The sequence below is a fragment of the Rattus norvegicus genome, chromosome 6 (genome assembly GCF_021556685.1).
Source record: "Rattus norvegicus strain SHRSP/BbbUtx chromosome 6, alternate assembly SHRSP_T2T, whole genome shotgun sequence".
In the NCBI taxonomy this organism is placed as follows: domain Eukaryota; kingdom Metazoa; phylum Chordata; class Mammalia; order Rodentia; family Muridae; genus Rattus; species Rattus norvegicus.
This window is the reverse complement of record NC_141539.1, coordinates 21,416,610-21,435,855: the sequence shown is the minus strand read 5'-3', so window position 1 is coordinate 21,435,855 and position 19,246 is coordinate 21,416,610. Positions and strand designations below refer to the sequence as shown.

Sequence of the window (19,246 nt, the reverse complement as noted above, 5' to 3'; positions counted from 1 at the left end):
ACACAGACACAAAGACACACACACCACACACTCACACACACACACCACACACACATAAACACACCACACACACAAACACACCACACTCACACACACCACATACTAACACTCACAAACACCACACACTCTCCCACACACAAACACAACACACACACACACACACACACACACACACACACACACACTTTGCTTTGGTATTGGCAAACTCTTTGGGAATGTGGCCCAGCAGCATATACCTAATCCAAGGCTATTACTCTTCTGTATTTCAGACTTCATCCTTTCTTTTCTCCTTCGGTTTTGTACCACGGGCTTGTCTTGAATTTTCTATTTTCCTGCCTTAAGCCTCAAATACCGCCCTAGTACTCAGAGATCCTCATGCCTCTGCCTGGGCCTCCAGAGCTCTCGGATTAAGTGTGTGGCATTCACCCAGCTGAAATTTTAGTGAATTCACCTTTAATTTCACGCGCCTCGTGGAAATGTTTTATTGGGCTAGTAACATTATTACCCCTTCGCCTTCGGTGGCTTCTGTTCCAGATCTGACTGAGGAGCTCCTGAAGTCACACTGCAGAAATATTTTGTTGCAGTTATTTTAAGGACAACTTTGCTGCCTAAATCCAGCAAAAATATATATTCAAAGAAGTTCCTAAGGGCCCAATATCAGACTAATTAATAAGGCAGCAATTCTGTGTTGCTCAGGAAGCTCCAATTTGGCTTTGACCACAAGTTAACATTTGGAGAATTCCCTGGAAGTCATCTGTTATGGACGGAGGCTGAAGACAGAATCCAAGCAAGACAGTAGTAGTTTGATTTATAAACGACAGCCAAGGGGAAACAAAGATGGCTGGCGAACACAGCTGCCAACTCCCCAAGGTGACTTTCCTTGTCCCCGGGATGGAAAATCATCAGTATGCCCGCTAAACTCATTTGGGTCGAAAGCCTAAGTGTGCAGCTCATCAAAATGTCTTATTACCTATGTGGCTAAAAGACCACACTTGTGTCTAAAAGACCACTTGGGAGAAGGGAAGGAAAATGAGGTGGTGTGCTGTGTGTGTGTGTGTGTGTGTGTGTGTGTGTGTGTGTGTGTGTGTGTGTGTGTGTGTGTGTCACAGATGACAACTTCAGTTATGGGCCTTTTACCCTGAGGCAGTGTGTCGTGTACTATTGTATATGACAGGTTATCTGGCCTGAACTTCCAGGCATTTCCCTGTCTCTGCCCCATCTTGCCATAGGAGCCCTGGGATTCCAGTTTTGGGTAGGTTCTGAGGATCCAAACTCTACCCTGAATGCTTACACAGCAAGGACTAAGCCATCTCCTCAGCCCCATCATAGATATTTGTACAGGAACGAAAATCACACACACACACACACACACACACACACACACACACACACACACACACACAATTTAAAGGAGTATCTTAAAAGTCCCTTAACTAAGCTAAAACTAAACTTTTTAAAGCCCATAATGAACTAAAGCAAGCATTCATGCCAGAATTCGTAGCCTGCTTGGTTCAACTCCACAAGCAAAATAAACCCCTGCTCAGTGTTTGAAAATAGAAGCCGTGGTTAAGAGCACTTGCTCTTCCAGAGGATCCACGTTCTGTTCCCAGCACCTATCTATACTGGGCAGCTCACAACCACTCCAGTTCAAAGGGATCAGATGTCCTCCCCTGGCCTCCGTGGGCACCTGCACTCAGGTGCACATACACACATACACACACACAAATACATAATTAAAAAATCTTTTCTTTAAAAACAAAGGCTTCAAAAGTGAAATAACACTATTTAATTTTATAAAGTGTTTTATAGACGCAAAGATGACGAGCAGTCTATATTCATGAAAAATATGACATCACCAGAGCCCCAGTTGATCCTTTCACAAAAGATATGTCTTAAAAAGATAAATTCTGTCACTGAGGAAAACCTTCATCTTTAAAAGAAAACCCTATTTTGTCCTACTACCCCAGACTAGCACAGAAAATGTGTTATTTCGATGTTTGTTATTTGATCCATTCTGTGGTGTTGTCTGCACTGCTTCTAGCTTAACAACGGCCAGGTTCTTCATCCTGAGGATAATTCTTGAGGAAAAACACGGTTTTGGGCAAGAGATATGATAGTGTCCAATGGTCTAGACTTTACTTTAAAAAAAAAAAAAAGAGGGGAGTTAAACTGTAAGTTTTTAATTTCAGAACAATTGCGTATACAACTTTATTTTTCATTCATAAAAACAATTTACAGCATTCATAAAACAAGGTGATCAGAGAAATAGAGACTTTGGGGCCGGATACTTTCTGTGTAGGAACAAATGAGAAGGCAGCTGTTCACGACAGACGGACGGAAACCAACACAGTCCATATAAAGCAGACCGGGACGGAAGCTGTACCAACCCAAGCAGATTCAGACCTTTCATGCATGAAACCCAACATTGCAATTCTCTTAAAAACCAAACAGGTGCGATTTAGGATCTTGTAAAGGAGGTTAATGAAAAAAGTAGCCTTGCATATAACACAAACACACAGTCTGTCTGTCTCTCTGTCTGTCTGTCTGTCTGTCTCTCTCACACACAACACACACACACACACACACACACACACACACAAGATGGGGATAGGGTAGAGATAGAGAGATTAAAATTAATAAATCCCCAGACAGGCTATCACGTAAAAATATCCTTCCAAGTACAGACACAGAAAAATAACTCTTTACATGCTTAGCTTTGAAGTACAATACCTTGAGCTCTAACTGTGCACCCTAACCCATTCCCTCTCAGCATCAACAAACACGAGTTATATGGTGAGATACACACTTGAAGGAACCCCTTAAAAAAGAATCACAACTTTCATTTTATATATACAACAAATTTTTAATTATGTACTGAAAATAAATTACAGGAAATAACTTTAAAATGCAACAGAGGACAAGTCACAATAAAACATTCCCATTGAATTCTCTTGGGGGTGAGATTGCAGTGCTCAAGGAAGATAAATATCACAAATATATCAAAACTTCAAACTGTCTATGCATTCACACACTGACATGAGCCACAGACATTCCTTTCACAGGACTGTACTTATTAGCCTACCACAGAACCAGATTTTGCCATAAACTACAAAACTTTTAATACAAAATTGTATTTATATATTTATAATTCATATACATGCCCTACCTGTAATTTTTAGAAAATAAAAGCTACACACTGTACAGACACTCTTAACTCACAGCTGTAGGCAACATTTTTGGATGGAATTTCTCCCCCAATAAAATTAATGGCGTATTTTATGTACATGAAAGGCTAAACTGCAAAGACAGCTCAGTTTCCCAGATAATGCATCTCCGTTCAGGGCAGGTTTACAAATTTAAAAAGGCAAGACAATGTACACCTCAGAATTACCTTCTCAGCTACGAGTTGTCATGTGATTTCTGTGAAGTTTCTGATACATGCATTTATGTAATACTGGCATTGAAGGCAGTAAAGCAATATACACTTTTAATGTAGTGGCTCAATAAAGGCTTCATTGTCATTCCGATCTGATTCTTGATACAGTGATTCATAAATTCTCTAAAAATTAAAATTTCAATGGGACACTATATTAAAGAGACTCTAAATAGATTTCTTAAAATATTTCCCTGAAATATCCTTTTACATAAGACAAATTTCACTAACATTAAATTCAGTAAAAAGAAAGAAAAGAATTAAACATGGCACAAATGTGCATGATAAACTAACGCTCCTCAGCCAATCGCCGGTCTGAGGAGACATCAAAAGAAGGCTGAAAACCAACAAACAATGTTCACACTCTGTGGCAGCCATCTGTGAGGCCAGTTACACTAAGCTACTTCTACAGTTGATTGTAAACTTTGGTTTATTTATCTGAGTTCTCATTGTACAGCAAGCATGAACAAGGGAGTCCGTGAGGAGATGAGCTGTCAGTCTGTCTTTAATCGGGCATGATGAGACACCTGGTCAGTCAGGCCTGCTTTGATAGAGTTTGTTACAGACTGCCTTATGTTTTCCTCCATCAAATTATCACCCAGGGGCTTCAATACCTGTGGTATGAGAAATGTGCAAAACAAACAAAAACATGAGGTAAAAAAAGAGTACATATAAAAACAGATATAAAAATTTCAATTTAAATCAATGACAAAAATAATCAGGAATGTGAGAAATAAAAAGATGCTTCTCCCAAAAATAAAAAAGAAAAAGAAAAAGAAAGAAAAAGTTATGATGTTACAAACAATGCAATTAAGACATTTTATAATGCAACAAAAATTACTTTCCTCTTATTCAAACCACTCACAAATCCTATGAGACGGATGTGCAATCCATACCCTATGTGCAGCATCAAATCTGGTATGTACACAGCATTATGCAGACCGGCCCACACGGTCCTGCTTATTGTCCTATGTGTATAAGTGTGAACACTTCAGATAGAGAAAAAGTTAAAAATACTGTCTAATTTTTCTTCTTGTTATTGTTGGATGACAGTCTCTGTCGCTGTGCTGATGAAAGAGCATGATGAACCATTCGACGTCTAGTGACTTCAAACAGTTTGGAAAACACCTAAAACACGGAGTGAGTGATGTGTTAGGAAAGTGACTCAGATGCCTCGAAGCTAGAGTTAAAGACTAGAAGCATTTCAGACTTTGTAGTTTCTCACCTTCCTGGGACTCCTCTGAAGCAAAGGAAAAGAGAAATGCAAAGAATTTTAGACAAGGCCTGCTGCACACAGCACAAGTCTTCCCTGACAAGGGGCCGTGATTGGTGGCTCTCATCTCCCTATACTACACGCAAAATAACTTCACACAGCCGAGCTGCTCCCATGAAGCTCCTCTACAATAATGGCACCCCTAAAGTCCCACAATCAACACTGACAGAAAGCATTGCAAAAGACACTGTAATTATTAAAATCAAGGTGGGAAAATAGTATTGATTCAAAAGTTTAAAGCATATTATTTTTAAAGCAGTGATGTGATAATGATTCTTTAATCTTCTATTAGAAAATATCAAAGGAGAGCAAGGCAGTAAGACTGGTTTTAAGAGACAAAACTTTGACCTTGACAAAATGTCCAAACACAAACTCCAAAGGAGATGTTAAACACCAGAGGTCTTTTAAAAGACACGGTCCGAGGTAATACAGTGGCTTAGTTTATTCCAATGTTCTCCACCTGTGACTCACAGCCCCTTTGGCAACCTTCCACCCACCCCAAATATTTCCATTACAATTCCTAATAGTAACGAAATTACAGTTATGAAGGAGCAACAAAAATTGTATGGCTGGGGGTCACCACAACATGAGGAACTATATTAAAGTGCTAAAGTATTAGGGGGCTGAGAACCACTGGTTTATACAGTCATATGATGGTATATAATACCTAATCAATTTCCTTCAGAAAAACATCACTGCCTCCTTCAGTCTTTGAACTGAAAACCAAAGCAAACATCTGCACACCTGAACCTCTAATAAGGCCTCGCCTCACTGACCTACAAGTGACACAGACCAGGCGTTTACCCCTGCCCATCTTAGTAATTACCACTTCCATCCTGTCCCTGCGTGTGATGAGATGATGTCTGGGCACTTAAGGATCACTGAGAAACGTCTATACGCAAACAATCCAGGTGGAGTGTAAGAAACAGTTTCCCGTGATGGATAAGAGCTGAGGCAGGGCCTCAGGCTGACGTGTGACTACAGTCGATGCTGCTTCCTCTGTCTGTGCTGCTCTGCTCTGCTCTGGTCTGCTCTACTCTCTGTGTTTTCATGGGACAGATGTCAAACTTTCTTTGGGAAGAAATCTCTTAGAGTACTGCAATAAATTGCCACCCTCCTCACAGAAGACAAGAAGACCTAACATATTTCTCCTACATTGTTTGTTAATATTGGTTAGAGAAAAAAGCACTGCCTGTGCTCAAAACTTTTCTCCTTACCTTTAAACGCTCGTTGACAATCTTTGCTCAAAGAAAAGAATTATTAGTAAACCTAGCCCTGCCCACTGTCCGGCCTAAGCTTATAAGAATCAACCAAAGAGATTACAGACGAAAGCTAATCAAAGTAAACTGTAGTTATAAACAAAGGGAAGCAAGCCTTTAACTAAATTAGATTCTACATTACCCACCACACACACACACACACAGCCCACCCAACCCCCATCCTCCTATGAAAACGGGAAAAGCAAGTGTACAAATAAGATAGAAAGTGGAAAGTGGAAATCACACAGAGTCAGATAGGTCACTGCAATATCAAAGGAGATACCAACCTGTTCCCATAGTGTTTCAGCAACCTGATCAATCATTGTTCCAATTTCTCTGAACTCCCCAGAGTACTTAACATATGCCCACGTACACAGGGAGGTCAGTGCCAGCCCCATGACAAGGTTGCATAAGACAGCTATAGAGTTCAGGCCGATGAAGCCGGTCAGTCCTGAGATTATGTACATAGCAAACATGACTGCGAACAGTGTGGCGGGGGTGCGAGCAGCATAGAAGATGTTTTTGCCATCATTGTGCTTTATGAAATTTGCATAGGTTTCTTCGATTTCAGCTTCAAGCTGGTCCTGATAACGGCGGCAGAATTCATCACCACCCATTTTTTTCACAGAACGAAACTGTTTGAGCGCCACTTCCTTGAGATCCAGGTGTTTTCGCTCCAAATCTGAAGGTGCAATGTACGGCTTGTCGCCACCACATACCTGTATAAGCCAAATTACAGTGAGAGAGGACACGCTACTAGCAATACCTGAAGAGGTTCCCTGCTGAAAGACTTTAGTCGCATGAAATTAAACCACTTAACATAGCTGCTTTAAACTGGAACATAACTCGTAAGTGATCACATTAACGGTCTGTGCTGGCTGGTCTTGTGTCACTTGACACACAATCCAGAACTATCAGAAAGGAGGGAGCCTCAAGAGAGAAGCTGCCTCTATAACATCAGGCTGTTGGGCATTTTCTTAGTGATCAGTGAGGGAGGGCCCAGCCCATTGTGGGTGGTGCCGGCCATCCCTGGGCTGGTGGTCCTGGGTTCTATAAGAAAGCAAGCTGAACAAGCCATGGCGAGCAAGCCAGTAAACAGCATCCCTCCATGGCCTCTGCATCAGCTCCTGCCACCAGGTTCCTGCCCTGCTTGAGTTCCTGTCTTGACTTCCTTCAGTGATGAACAGCAATGTGGAAGTGTAAGCCAAATAAACCCTTCCCTCCCCAACTTGCTTTTGCTCATGGTGTTTCATTGCAACAATAGGAACTATAAGACACCGTGTCAATCAAGTAACTCTCCAAGTGTGACTAAACCACCAACAGTGAAAACGCAGCTTTTACACCACCCTCTCTGACTGGTCTCCACCCACTAGGAAACAAAAGCAGCACAACAGATTACTAAGCAAAGGGACAGATTAAAGGACACGTAACACAGTGCTTCAAAGAGGAGCACTTAGTGCAGAGATTGCTACTGGTCTCAAGCTACTATTACATCCATCCCAGGCTGAAAATTCTTAATTAAAAGTCAGAAAACATACCCTACATGCTAGCCATGGAACTAACAATCTATTCCAGCAGAAACCATAAAAAGACAATTACAGAATAATGTAGCATGACAATATGTAAAGTGCAAATCAGTCCCACTACTTTAAATGTAAGTGAGAATGTAAGTAAGTAAGTAGCACAGAGCCTGGAGACACTGGTTACAAACCTGCTCCATACTTCTACAGTAGGCATCCCTTGCTCCCGCTACTGCTGCCAGGTTATTAGCCTCAGCTGTTGCCTAAAAGAAAGTAAAACAAACCATTACTGTGGGAAAAAAAGCCCCGTGACTATAAATTCCTATTAACATCATTATACACAACAAGTAGTTTATGGAAATGAGCAGAAAAATGATCACTCTCTTCTTTCCCTTCCCTTCAGAAGGGTGTGTCAGTATTAAGAGTATGGCACAGGCTTAACAGACTCCCTGTCTGACTGGGATTTGTGCCCAAACTGATTTGCAGACAATGTACCACCATGCGCTCAGGAAATGGACAGAGATAAACATGTAATCCCAAAATGTGCTGAGTCCTGGGAATTAAGAACTCCTGTGTGAACAACCAGATTCACACACAAGTTTTCAAACACACAAAACTGTCTTTTGTTGCAAAGCTTTAATATAATTACTATTAATCCACTCTAACACTGAGGAATTACCCAAAGTGGTAAATTTTAGAATATAAAAATTTATAAAAAATAACAATGCTCCCAAAGAAAATATAAACACAGACAAAGTCTAACTGCACTCAAAGCAGCCCGTTACTAGCAAGTGAAACTAATCCTTATTTCACAAAAGCATTTAGTTCAGAGGGGCCTATATCAAAGCATCGTATACAAAAATCACTTGTGTTACACTTTAGATCTGAAGACAAAGTACCAAGGCTCATACTCCTAGCAGTCAATACTTGCTCAGGGTCACCATTTGCAGTTACATATCTATTTCAGAATTCATTTAATGTTACCTTAAGCATATATAATTTATTAATGTGAAAAAATGCATGTCCCTCCATTTTCTATATTCCTCTAAAGCCATGATTTTATTCTCCCCCCAACACACTGTCTTACTCTTACCTGAAGCATAGATTTTGGATGTGGTAGTTCCTCTCCTTGATATATTTTAATGTATGCCTAAAAAGACAGAAGATTCGCTGTATTGCTGTACAATACAATCGGATACAACATCCCCCAAAGAAGTTATTATTAAACATGAGTTCACACCACAAAAATGAAGTTCTAGACCTTAAAACTCACACACTCTAAGTACAACAAAGTCAATCCTGTCCTGAATATTAACACATCGGTATGTTGCCAAATAAAATCCTCTGCAGAAAATTTTAAAATATAATTCCAACTTATCTAAAATATTTTTAACATTTGGATGTTTATATCTAAAGTATCACCTATGTTATAAAAAGACATCTTTAACTCTCTCCTGCTTTCAGTGTCTCAGATGTGTATGTTAGAAAACATGTTAAAACATCATTTGACTCTTAAATATTTTAACTCAAAAGAAATCCTAATTTGTAGTCAAAGCATAATGCTGGGTCTTAAAAATGTACATGAAGTTTCAAGAACCAGCGGCGAGGGGCAAGGGGATGAGGGGCAGCGTGGGAACAGAGTGTGGGTTTAATCAACATACAAAATGAAATCCTCAAACACAAGGAGGAAGGAGGAAAAAGGAAGAGGAGGACAAGTTCATGGCGTCCAAACAGGAGATTTTCCCTTGACTTTCTACACACTCAAATTTCATTCATAATTAAACAACAACTCATGAAAGAAAGTGCTAAGTACCTAAGTACCTACCAGGAGAGCAGAGCCCGTCAGCCTCCCTAGCTGTGCTCTCCACCCACCCGTCTCTAGCTAGTAATACAACTAACTCTGTCGGCAACTTGTCCCAATAGGAAAAGCTGAAAAGGAGCAGAAAAAGTCTCCAGAGCTAACTCACTAGACTCAGATCAGACACTTCTCGCCACTGTTATTAGTTCTCAGACCTCTAGGGGAAGACTCTGTGAGGACTTGTGCTATAGAGCTATTCCAGGCATCACTCACAATGGCAAAACTGTGTTACAATGTAATGAATGGCTCTTCTCTCCACAACAGAGATGTAGAAAAGGAAGAATATTCTGAGAACAAATAGTGTCACCGAGTAGAAGACTGTGTGCTGTCATCTTCTTAAAAAGATTTATCTGTTTCCTTATGTGTGTGTATGTCCCACATGCAGCCACGGCCATCTGTGAGTGTTTACGTGCACGAGTGTCTGGGTGCACCCTACATACCATGGAGAGACCAGAGGAGTCACGTGCTCTCTTCTCATGCTCCAACATTCCCTTTATTCATGGTCTTTCTCTAAACTTTGGCCTCACATTTCTGCAGTGATCTGGGAAGCAACAAGCCCCATCCATGCCCTACTGTCTCCTCCCTCTCACACAAGTCACAACTGTGTGAGTCACCCAGCTTGTTATGTGGTACCTAGGATGTGAACTTGGGTCCCCATGATTATGCAAGTACTTTTAATAACGGTCTCTCCAGACCGTTCTGTATCCTTAATGCTGATATAATGAATTCAAGGCAGAAAAATATACATTTTTTTCTAGACAGTAAATTTCTTGTCTGTAAAGATGTGTTAAAAGCTTAACGACATATCTTTTTGAGACGGAGTCATTTAGCTTAGAGTTCACCTACCTTAAAATACTCTACAAGATCTCTACAAGTGACTTTAGATCCACTTATCTCTTTCTCAACGAGATTCTCAGGAGCAAGCAGCAATGGAACCAGATTCCGAAGCTCCCGTTTAAAGTCTTCATCAATATCTGATGGACATGAAGTCAGTCACCACATTAGTCCAAAAACACAAACAAGTTCTCAATGACATGAACTTAAGAGATTTTGTTTATGAAGAACACACAGTGAAATAGATTCTATTAGTGAAAATTCTTTTTTCTAAAAGTTTTGCTAAATGCGCCATGTTTCCTTTAAGAAAGAAAACCCCCATTACTCTTCTGTCCCACTTCTCCCATTGTCCCATAAGTCTTTCAGCTCAAATGATGAACTTTCAAGTCAAAATCTAGAACAACTAAAACACTAAACATTTGTTTAAAAAAAGCAAATCATTCAGGGCACTATATTAAATTCCAGCATTAGGCTGTTTTTCTAGGTGTACCTGCAGATAGAGCGCTTATATACATAAAATAAATAAATCTCTTAAAACATTTTTACATAAAATGGTTAATCAGTATGCTATGGTCAACCAGTATGCTAAAGAGTGGCAAAGCAACCAAAGGCAAGCTAGACCCAACACAGAACACTGCAACCACACAGGTATCACTAAAATGGAAAGGTTAAAGAAACATTTACAGGTAACTAAAGAATGCTGAGAGTGGGAAAAGTAGTCTTCCTCAAGAAGACCAAACCAAACAGTTGTTGGTTGGCCCTGAAACATAAACATGAGTAACAAAGCACAAACTGAGCAGTTCTACCTAGAGACAGGTATGTATATGCACACACATATACACAGGTCAGAATAATTCATGGAGAAAGAGGCCATGAATTGGGAAGAGAGGAAGGAGGGCGTGTGGGAAGGCTGGGAAGGAGGAAATGTTCTAACCACATCTACAATATCAAACATAAAGACAGCACAATGCAAACTTCAACTGCTACCCAGTAGTCTCAGCAAGCATAGGAGTATTCACCTTTCAGTCGTCCATCAAAACTAGGGTTCGTGGCAACTTTAAGACCAGGATGTGGTAGAAGGAAGCAGCCCAGATTTGAGAAGCAATTGTGAATATGCTTCCTGACATTCTGTAGCTCTTCGTGCTGGTTTTGTTTTACCTAAAAGCAGAAACAGTAAAGTTGTAAAAATGTTTGGTTTTTGCTCTTAATTTAAAAAGGACACATATACACCCACATACATGCACATTAAACTCAGACTACTCTAGAGGGGAGTTTTATTTACTACCACTTAAAAAGTTTATTTCTGGTCATTTTTATCAACTTGAAAGGTATTTTTTATCCTTAGAGAAAGCTGTCTGAAATTCCAAAACATACAGACAACTAACACCTAATAATACGTTGAGATTATGACTTAGCAACTAATAATTTGCCTTCAAAGCACTATATCAAAATTATACTAAAATTGAAGCAAAAAAAAACAAAAACAAAAACAAAACAAAACAAAACAAAACACCCAGACCATTAATTTTCCTAAGATTAAGACAGCCTCTGAGCAAAGTATAAAGTCCAGTGAAAAGTTCCAGTGTAGGGGCCAGTGGTTCAGTGGTTTTAAGTATAAACTATTCTTGCAGTTTTTGGTTCCCTCCAGGACACCCACAATCTGGTCTCCAAGTGCACCACCCTCACATACAGACACAGACACAGACACAGACACAGACACAGACAGACACACACACACACACACACACACACACACACACACACACACACACACACGATGTTTTAAAGAGCTCAGAGTAGTCCACACAAACAGAATAGCGTCAGTGTTCTCAATTCTCTACAGTGTATGCCGATCACTGATCTTTGGGAAAGAAGAGACTGCTATGTACTTTACTTAAGAACATTCTTTAAAAACACTTTTACTACATTTTATTTGTTTCTCTTTGTGTGCATGCATGTGCATATAAGTGTGAGAGGGTCTATGTGTGCTAAGATCAATTGTCCTCTCCCTTCAGCTATGGGTCCTGGGAGATGAAACTACAGTCACTGTGCTTAGAAGCAAGTGTCTACCCACTAAACCATCTCATCAGCCAATGAAACAAACTTTCCAACTTAAAAAAAAATTAATAATTACTAGCACGTCGACATTAGGAGGTTTTTCTCAGACAGGGGCTCACTATGGAGCCATAGCAGGCCTCCAGCTCATGACTGAGGTGTGTTCAGTGTCACCGCTCCACACCTGTGTCCAGGTTAACATGCATTCCTCCAAGCGTTTCTCCAAAGGCCATTCTAACTAAACACGCACTGTTCACAGCTTAGACCTGTAAACTCCCTACATCTCCATCGACACAATGAAAGGTAGCTATTTATCAGTATAAAACTCGGTAGTAACAGTGAACTAATAAACTACATAGTTTAATCTCAAGAACAAAACACTGAACAAATAAGACATAAAAGAATATATTCTGAGCCACCCATGGTGATGCAAACCTCTAACCCCAGCAATAGGAAGACAGAGGCAGGTGGATCTATGATCCTTTTTGTACTTTGTATGAAATACAGAAACGAATCTGTTAAAAATGGTAAGAGGGGGATGCCCAGTTTGCTCCCAGCTTCCTTCGGGTGAAGCTGTAGAACTCTCAGCTCCTCCTGCACCAAGCCTGCCTGGATGCTACCATGCTCCCACCTTGATACTGGACTGAACCTCTGAACCTGTAAGTCAATCCCAATTAAATGTTGTCTTTTATTAAAAAAAAAAAAAAGAGGTTTTAGCAAAGTAAGCATATGGAATTAGGTGATTCTGGGCAAGTTATACATCTATGATCATTTTACAAACTCATTAAGTGGCGCCCTTAAAATGTGTGACTGGATGCACCACTGTAATAACCCTGAGACCTGTCTCTGACATTCAGCTATATGACTAATATGTTGATTTCTTCTAAATAACCAGAAAAAAATAAACCTGGTTTAATTACCTCAGTCTAAGAACGCCTTCCAAATAACCTAGGAAGTAATCTCATTTTGAGACTAAGAAAGTCATACTATGTCCCAAGTATCTGAATGTGGTCCAGAAATGAAACGTACCACACATAGACAAAGGTTTCCTGAGCCCCGCATATAACAAAAGGATCTCTCTCCATGGTCTTCTGGATGTGGAGATGTAATCTGCAAATACCTGAGTATTCCTGCAGGAAAGAGCCTCTAAAGGATAAAGAATCATGACTTGTTCATGAGGTCATTTCCCAGGAATGCTTTGCAAAGCATACTGCGTAGGAAGGAGAATATGTGGTTCTGTAAAAGAGGCCTAGATGGCTCAGCATGTAAAGTGGCTGTCATGCAAGTCTGGTGACCTCAGTTCAGTATCAAGAATTCATGCAAAGGTATAAGGAGGGAATCAAGTACACAAAGCTGTCTTCTAACCTACACACATACCCTGTGACACGTACACACCCAAACACACAAACACAATAACAACAACAACAGTCACTTTCAAAAACATTAGTCTTTGAATATTTACTGGTGGGTAGTTCCAGAGACAGAGAGGGAGAGGGAGGGAGGGAGGGAGGGAGAGAAGAGAGGGAGAAAGAGAGAGAGAGAAAGAGAGAGAGAGAAACAATTGCTCCTTTATGTTTATTTAAGACTATCTTCTTTGGCAAGAGTCTGACTATATAGGACAATTCCTTTATTCCCTTGACAGTGACCTGGTAATGTTAGGGCAGTCCAGGAAGCCCACCCTTTGCCCAGCCTCAGGCGTCTGCTTCCTCTCCAGGAAGTTGGCTTACCTGCAATCTCTTTTCCAGGAACTGCTTTCCACCTTCCAAGCCATATGAATGCTCATAAGGATAACTCCAATCTCGAATCAAAAACATTAACGTCTACACACAGAAAAAAAAAATACAAATCATCTGCTAACAGATTCCTGAGGTTACTGAAATTTCCTCCCATAAACAACGCTAACCAAGACTATGATGAGTAGCTCAGTGGGTCGAACACATGAGACTGTTATTCTGGAGGTCCTGACTCCAATTCCCAGCACCAAAAATTTTAAAATAAAAATGGTTCCAGTAACCAAACAGTCAGTGCACTCTGTGTGGTTACAGTCAACGCCACATTAAAGCAACAAGTGCCCAGCCCGGCCCCAACTGTTGGCTCCGCTTGAGACCGTCACTACACAGGTGTCATCGGAGTAATACCACTCAAAGCCACACATGAGCAAAAGGTGTATGGGGGGTCACTTTAAATCAACCTATAGAACAACTACACTTTTCAACACTGGTTATAGATTTGGTATTAAAGAGTCTGTTTTTTCAAATGTCTTATCCATATTGTTATTTGATTTCTCAGCACGACTGACATTTTGAGCCAGGTAGTTACTTATGCTCGGCTGCCCTTTTGATTACAGAAGTATTTCTGGCCTCTACATTATATGCCAGTAGCATTAACCACCACACAAAACTGTGACAACCAAAAATATCACAACATTGTCAAATGTCTCCTAAGTGGATAAATCATTCTAGACAAGAAAAACTGATATAAACCAAATATAGTATGTTTTACCCATATATACAAAGGGAAGTCATGATCTGCCCAATTATTTCATAAAAGTGATTGTCTAAAACAGCTGTGTCAGATAAAAATGAGGCAAAATTAATGTAAGCCCACTAATATAATCACTAGGAAGCCAGCACACAGGAAGCCCTCCCTCCACACACCAACAGACACACAGTGATTGTCACTGAGAACAATGTGAGCGACAGCATGCAGACCGGAAACTATCTGTATGAAGTGAGGAGTGGCAGGGACTGACTTCAACTTGTAATGCATCACAGAAAAGGAAGCCTGTTGACAGTTTAAATTAGTTTGTCATGTCTAAAATCAATTTGCTACTGTCTTAGTTCTAGAATAAATAACATCCAATTAAGAGAAGCACCCTCCACCAAGTAAAAGTCATTTCTGTTTCCTAGCCGCTGGGCGTCAGCTAGTAGTCAGCTGAAGATGCTAACCAGTAGTTTGTTTTGACTGTGGCGCTGAAAGAGTTTATAATGTCCTTGTGGCTTGGAGCTTCTCACAGTCCATGTTTAAAGTGTGATAATACTTACTCACCTGAAATGGCTTCTGGTAGATCTCTTCCATTGCAAGTCTCCCATACTCTGTAAATAACTACAGACCAAGTGAGTTAAGACAACACCACCAAGGGACTGATACAAGTTATTTATAAAACTGTCTGCATCAGAGTAGATGTCAGTCTCTAATCTGAATGTCGGGCATTTCACTGGCTAATAACTAGGTATATCAGAAATGTCGTCTAGGTAACCAACCAACAATTTTAAAGCCATACAAAATTCAAATGTATTACAGGCTTCTAAACATGAATTTACAATAAAAAAGAGTTAATTTTTAATACTTTGGTATATATTCTCTAAGACATACTTGTAAGTGTTGAAGATCATCTTCTTGAATATTCTGAGACAAATTATATACCTGTTAAAACAATATTTTGTTTTTATTAGTGTTTTAATGAGTATAAATTACCTTTTAGTAAGGAAGCTTATTTTAGACCTCATCACAAATTAATCATTTAGCCACTATATTAAGCAGTAGTATATGGAAAGCATTTCCTTATTAAAAGAGAAGCAATAAAATTCATGAACGCATACATACTCATGGCCCGAGTGTATTATGCACTGTCTTTTCCTGCTTCTCAGTCTCTTTCATAGTATGTCATGTCATTTTTAAAAGAAAGAACAGAGAAGCTGAAGCCAGGTGTGACACAGTCCTGAGAGCCCAACACTTAGAATAGGGCAGAAGAGTCAGATAGAGACAGAGGCCACCCTGGCTACACACTGAGCTCCAGGCCAGGGAGAAGCCAAGGCTGCTTCACTCCCTGTGTAGGTTGAACAATGTGAGGAACAATGTTTAGAAAATGTTTCCTCTTGGTAGAGGAGATGTTCATTCAATACGTTCTGGGCTTTTGGTTGTTTGGTTTTGTTCTGGATTTTTAAAAAGGATTTCCCTACTTAGTCCAGACTGGCCTCAAACTTCCTCCTGCCTCTGCCTCCCATGTGCTAAGACGTCAAAGCACTGCAATGCCTGGCACACAGTGTCTTGCACGCCATGGTGTGTCACGCACACCATGGTGTCTTTCTACTTTCTACTGATCTGAGGAGCCTAAGCCACATGAAATGTTTGCCAGGTCATACAAACTAGTAAACCAGCAGTAGGTGGCACTATCGCCCTTTTTAGAATGTTCTGGAGGCTTTCCAAAACACAGAGCAGAACTGATAATGGTTGTTCTCTGCTCTTGGAGAGGGTGTGTCGGGTCCAGTCCTTTTATGACAGAGCATTAGAAAAGGAGGCACTACAGCGAGTGACACCTACCAACATGACATGTATGACAGAATTCAGTGTCTCAGTAAACGCAGCTGCTCCAAAGACAGAACAAAGTGTTCTAACAACAAACAGGTGATAACCTAAATAAACTTGAGAGGTCAAGAGGATAAACAACAAAAGGGGATGCTTAGTCACTGATTAATCCCAAACAAGGTATCTAAAATATAAAAAGCTAACTGCATAACCAATTCATTCTTATCTGTGTGGGTTCTTTGGAAACACAGGAGGACAGTCAGAGTGAAGGGGGATGAACACCTGTCATCTTAAATCATCGTGTCCCAGCGCACTGCCTTGGACTCAGTGAATCCTAAGAGTCTGGTGGAAGTAATCGAGGTCAATGCTCCATCTGTCTACCATCCATGCTCCGTCTCTTGCTCCAGAGCCTGGCACACCTCTGACCAGCTCTTCCTGTGGAGCTCTCCAGGCGCTGAGACTACAGACCTGCACTACCCTGCCTGGAAGCCACAACTTAGTTTAGGGAGAAACGCCTTCCAAGGTCTGTACAAAGTCTGCTGGCACCATGACACCACATGTCAATCCCTATTACCTTCCCTCACAGAACAAGCCTTATAAACTAAATACTAGTATATATTACTATTACTATTATATTATACTAGTATATTATTACTATTACTAGTATATATTACTATATTACTATTATAGGCGTTATCTCTCTTAGATTTCATCTTTCACAATACACAACGACCACATTTGAGATGGGCAGATTAAGTAAAATCCTCACTTAAGAAAGTGTCTGAGTGGTTGGTGTAAGTTGTCCAAAACCAAGTCTCCTACCATCAAAAGGTTATATAAACAAAAGAAAAGCAAACAAAGTTTCGGACAGAGCTCCTCCACTGTAATCTAAGAGGGCAAGCCTCAACTGGAACGTCGGCTAACCCCAGAGCTAAAATGTGAGAAACAGAAAAAGATGGCCCCTGCCGCCTCTCAGGTCCATAGTCATGCTATTCTGTACAGGAAAAAAACAAAAATAAAGACTTCTAAAGACCTTCTGAGGGCCCTCGAGAGAGAGAGCCTCTTAGTGAGCAGTGAAGGTACCCTGGCCTGGAACAGAAAGCAGGCTGAAAAGAACTCCTCTTAACACATGGTAATCCAGGCTTCTGCCCAGTCAGGTGCTTCAAGTCATGGAAGAGGAGAAAGGGAGCTAAAGAGAACGTTGATGTTTCTGACAGTTAGAAATCATCACAAAAGCCCAAGGCACCCTGACGTGTTACTTATGAACTGATGCACACAGTTTCCATTGTATGAGGACTTTCAAATATCCTTCCTCAGATATGATCACCAGCAGGATCTAGGAGACCATCCTCCCAGCATTAATTTTTGAGCCAGGGAGATAGTCATATAAATGATCTGGAAAAAGGAATACAAAATGATGTATGTCAACTGACCTCACTCACCTAGATTACACAGAGATAATCTACCTGAAGCAAGGAGAACTTGGTAGATAGGACAAGAACAATTAGAGCACACTATGAGTAACACAGAAGGACATTACCCTTTCCAAGCCAAACCAGTGCTATAAATCCCTGTCAGTTGGGTTTTCTAAATTAAATATTGTTGCTGGGTGGTGGTGGCAGCACACGCCTTTAATCCCAGCACTCAGGCAGCAGAGGCAGGCACATCTCTAAGCTTGAGGCCAGCCTAGTCTATACCATGAGTTCCAGGAGAGCCAAGGCTATACAGGAAATCCCTGTCTCAATAAAACATACACATACATACATACATACATACATACATACATACATACATTCTTATGTTTTGTTTTGGGTTTTTTTGTTTTTTTAGTTCAAATAATCAAGATCTGTCAGAGAAACCCAACAGAAAACTAGGTTGCTATTTAGTTATTTAGTATTTTTATTTTGTTTTTGGTTAAGCAGTCATATGATTGATTTTTTTTTTTTTTTTTTTGGTTCTTTTTTTCGGAGCTGGGGACCGAACCCAGGGCCTTGCGCTTCCTAGGTAAGCGCTCTACCACTGAGCTAAATCCCCAGCCCCATATGATTGATTTTAATTATAGACACTATCCAATAAATTCCTCTAAAGATTTCTTAATTTTTATCATATGTGTATGAATGTTTGTCTGAATGTGCACATATACACCATGTGCACACCAGCAGCACAAATTGGACTTAATAGTTTGTTGGTATTTTTAAAATGAAGACACAGTGGATAAGGAGGATCTAGAAAACATGATCAAAATATGTTGTATGAAAAACAGTTCTCAGAGAAAAAGAAACAATGAGAACAAAAGTTGGGTGGGTAGGAAAGGGCGCGGGATCTGGGAAGAGTTGGGAAAGGCAGTAAATGTGGTCAAACTATGCTGAATGAAATTCTCCACGAACTAATGAAAATTCCGTTCTGTGGTTAAAGCAAAGGTGGCTTTGGCATAACGGCATCTTTCATATCTAATTATATAGAACTTTACAGCTTATGACGTCCAGCTCTCTCTAACGTCTAACCCATTTTTCTTCCATCAAAAGCGCTCACAGAGCTTGCACAAAGGTAGGATTTTATGAACTGACACAACGTGCGCTCACCTGGACAGAGCTGGTCATGGTGCTCAGAGCAAACACCGTCGCACAGTCTTTAATGGTTGACTGGCTATCAAAGGCACCCTGGGTATCCATTAGCAGCACAGCCACCTAGGGATTTGTTAAGTTT

At 40.4% G+C, this 19,246-nt stretch overlaps 1 protein-coding gene across 4 annotated transcripts in view; it reads right to left on the bottom strand.

Moving 5' to 3' along the window:
* Positions 1-2,842: 2,842 nt before the first annotated feature.
* Positions 2,843-19,246, bottom strand: part of Atl2 (atlastin GTPase 2) — a 41,385-nt gene continuing 24,981 nt past the window's right edge. Inside the window, exons 4-15 of one of the 4 annotated variants that reach the window (XM_087552476.1) lie at positions 19,123-19,227; positions 15,608-15,658; positions 15,281-15,337; positions 13,960-14,052; positions 11,197-11,335; positions 10,190-10,317; positions 8,579-8,635; positions 7,677-7,748; positions 6,253-6,684; positions 4,659-4,673; positions 4,330-4,561; positions 2,843-4,047 (exon numbers count right to left, since the gene is read on the bottom strand). In XM_087552476.1, the coding sequence (XP_087408602.1) occupies positions 4,454-4,561; positions 4,659-4,673; positions 6,253-6,684; positions 7,677-7,748; positions 8,579-8,635; positions 10,190-10,317; positions 11,197-11,335; positions 13,960-14,052; positions 15,281-15,337; positions 15,608-15,658; positions 19,123-19,227 (1,257 nt within the window). In that variant the 3' untranslated portion in view covers positions 2,843-4,047; positions 4,330-4,453. Of the gene's footprint in view, positions 4,048-4,329; positions 4,562-4,658; positions 4,674-6,248; positions 6,685-7,676; positions 7,749-8,578; positions 8,636-10,189; positions 10,318-11,196; positions 11,336-13,959; positions 14,053-15,280; positions 15,338-15,607; positions 15,659-19,122; positions 19,228-19,246 lie in introns of all 4 variants that reach the window. The other 3 variants (XM_087552479.1, XM_087552478.1, NM_001100671.1) reach the window with 3 other exon arrangements.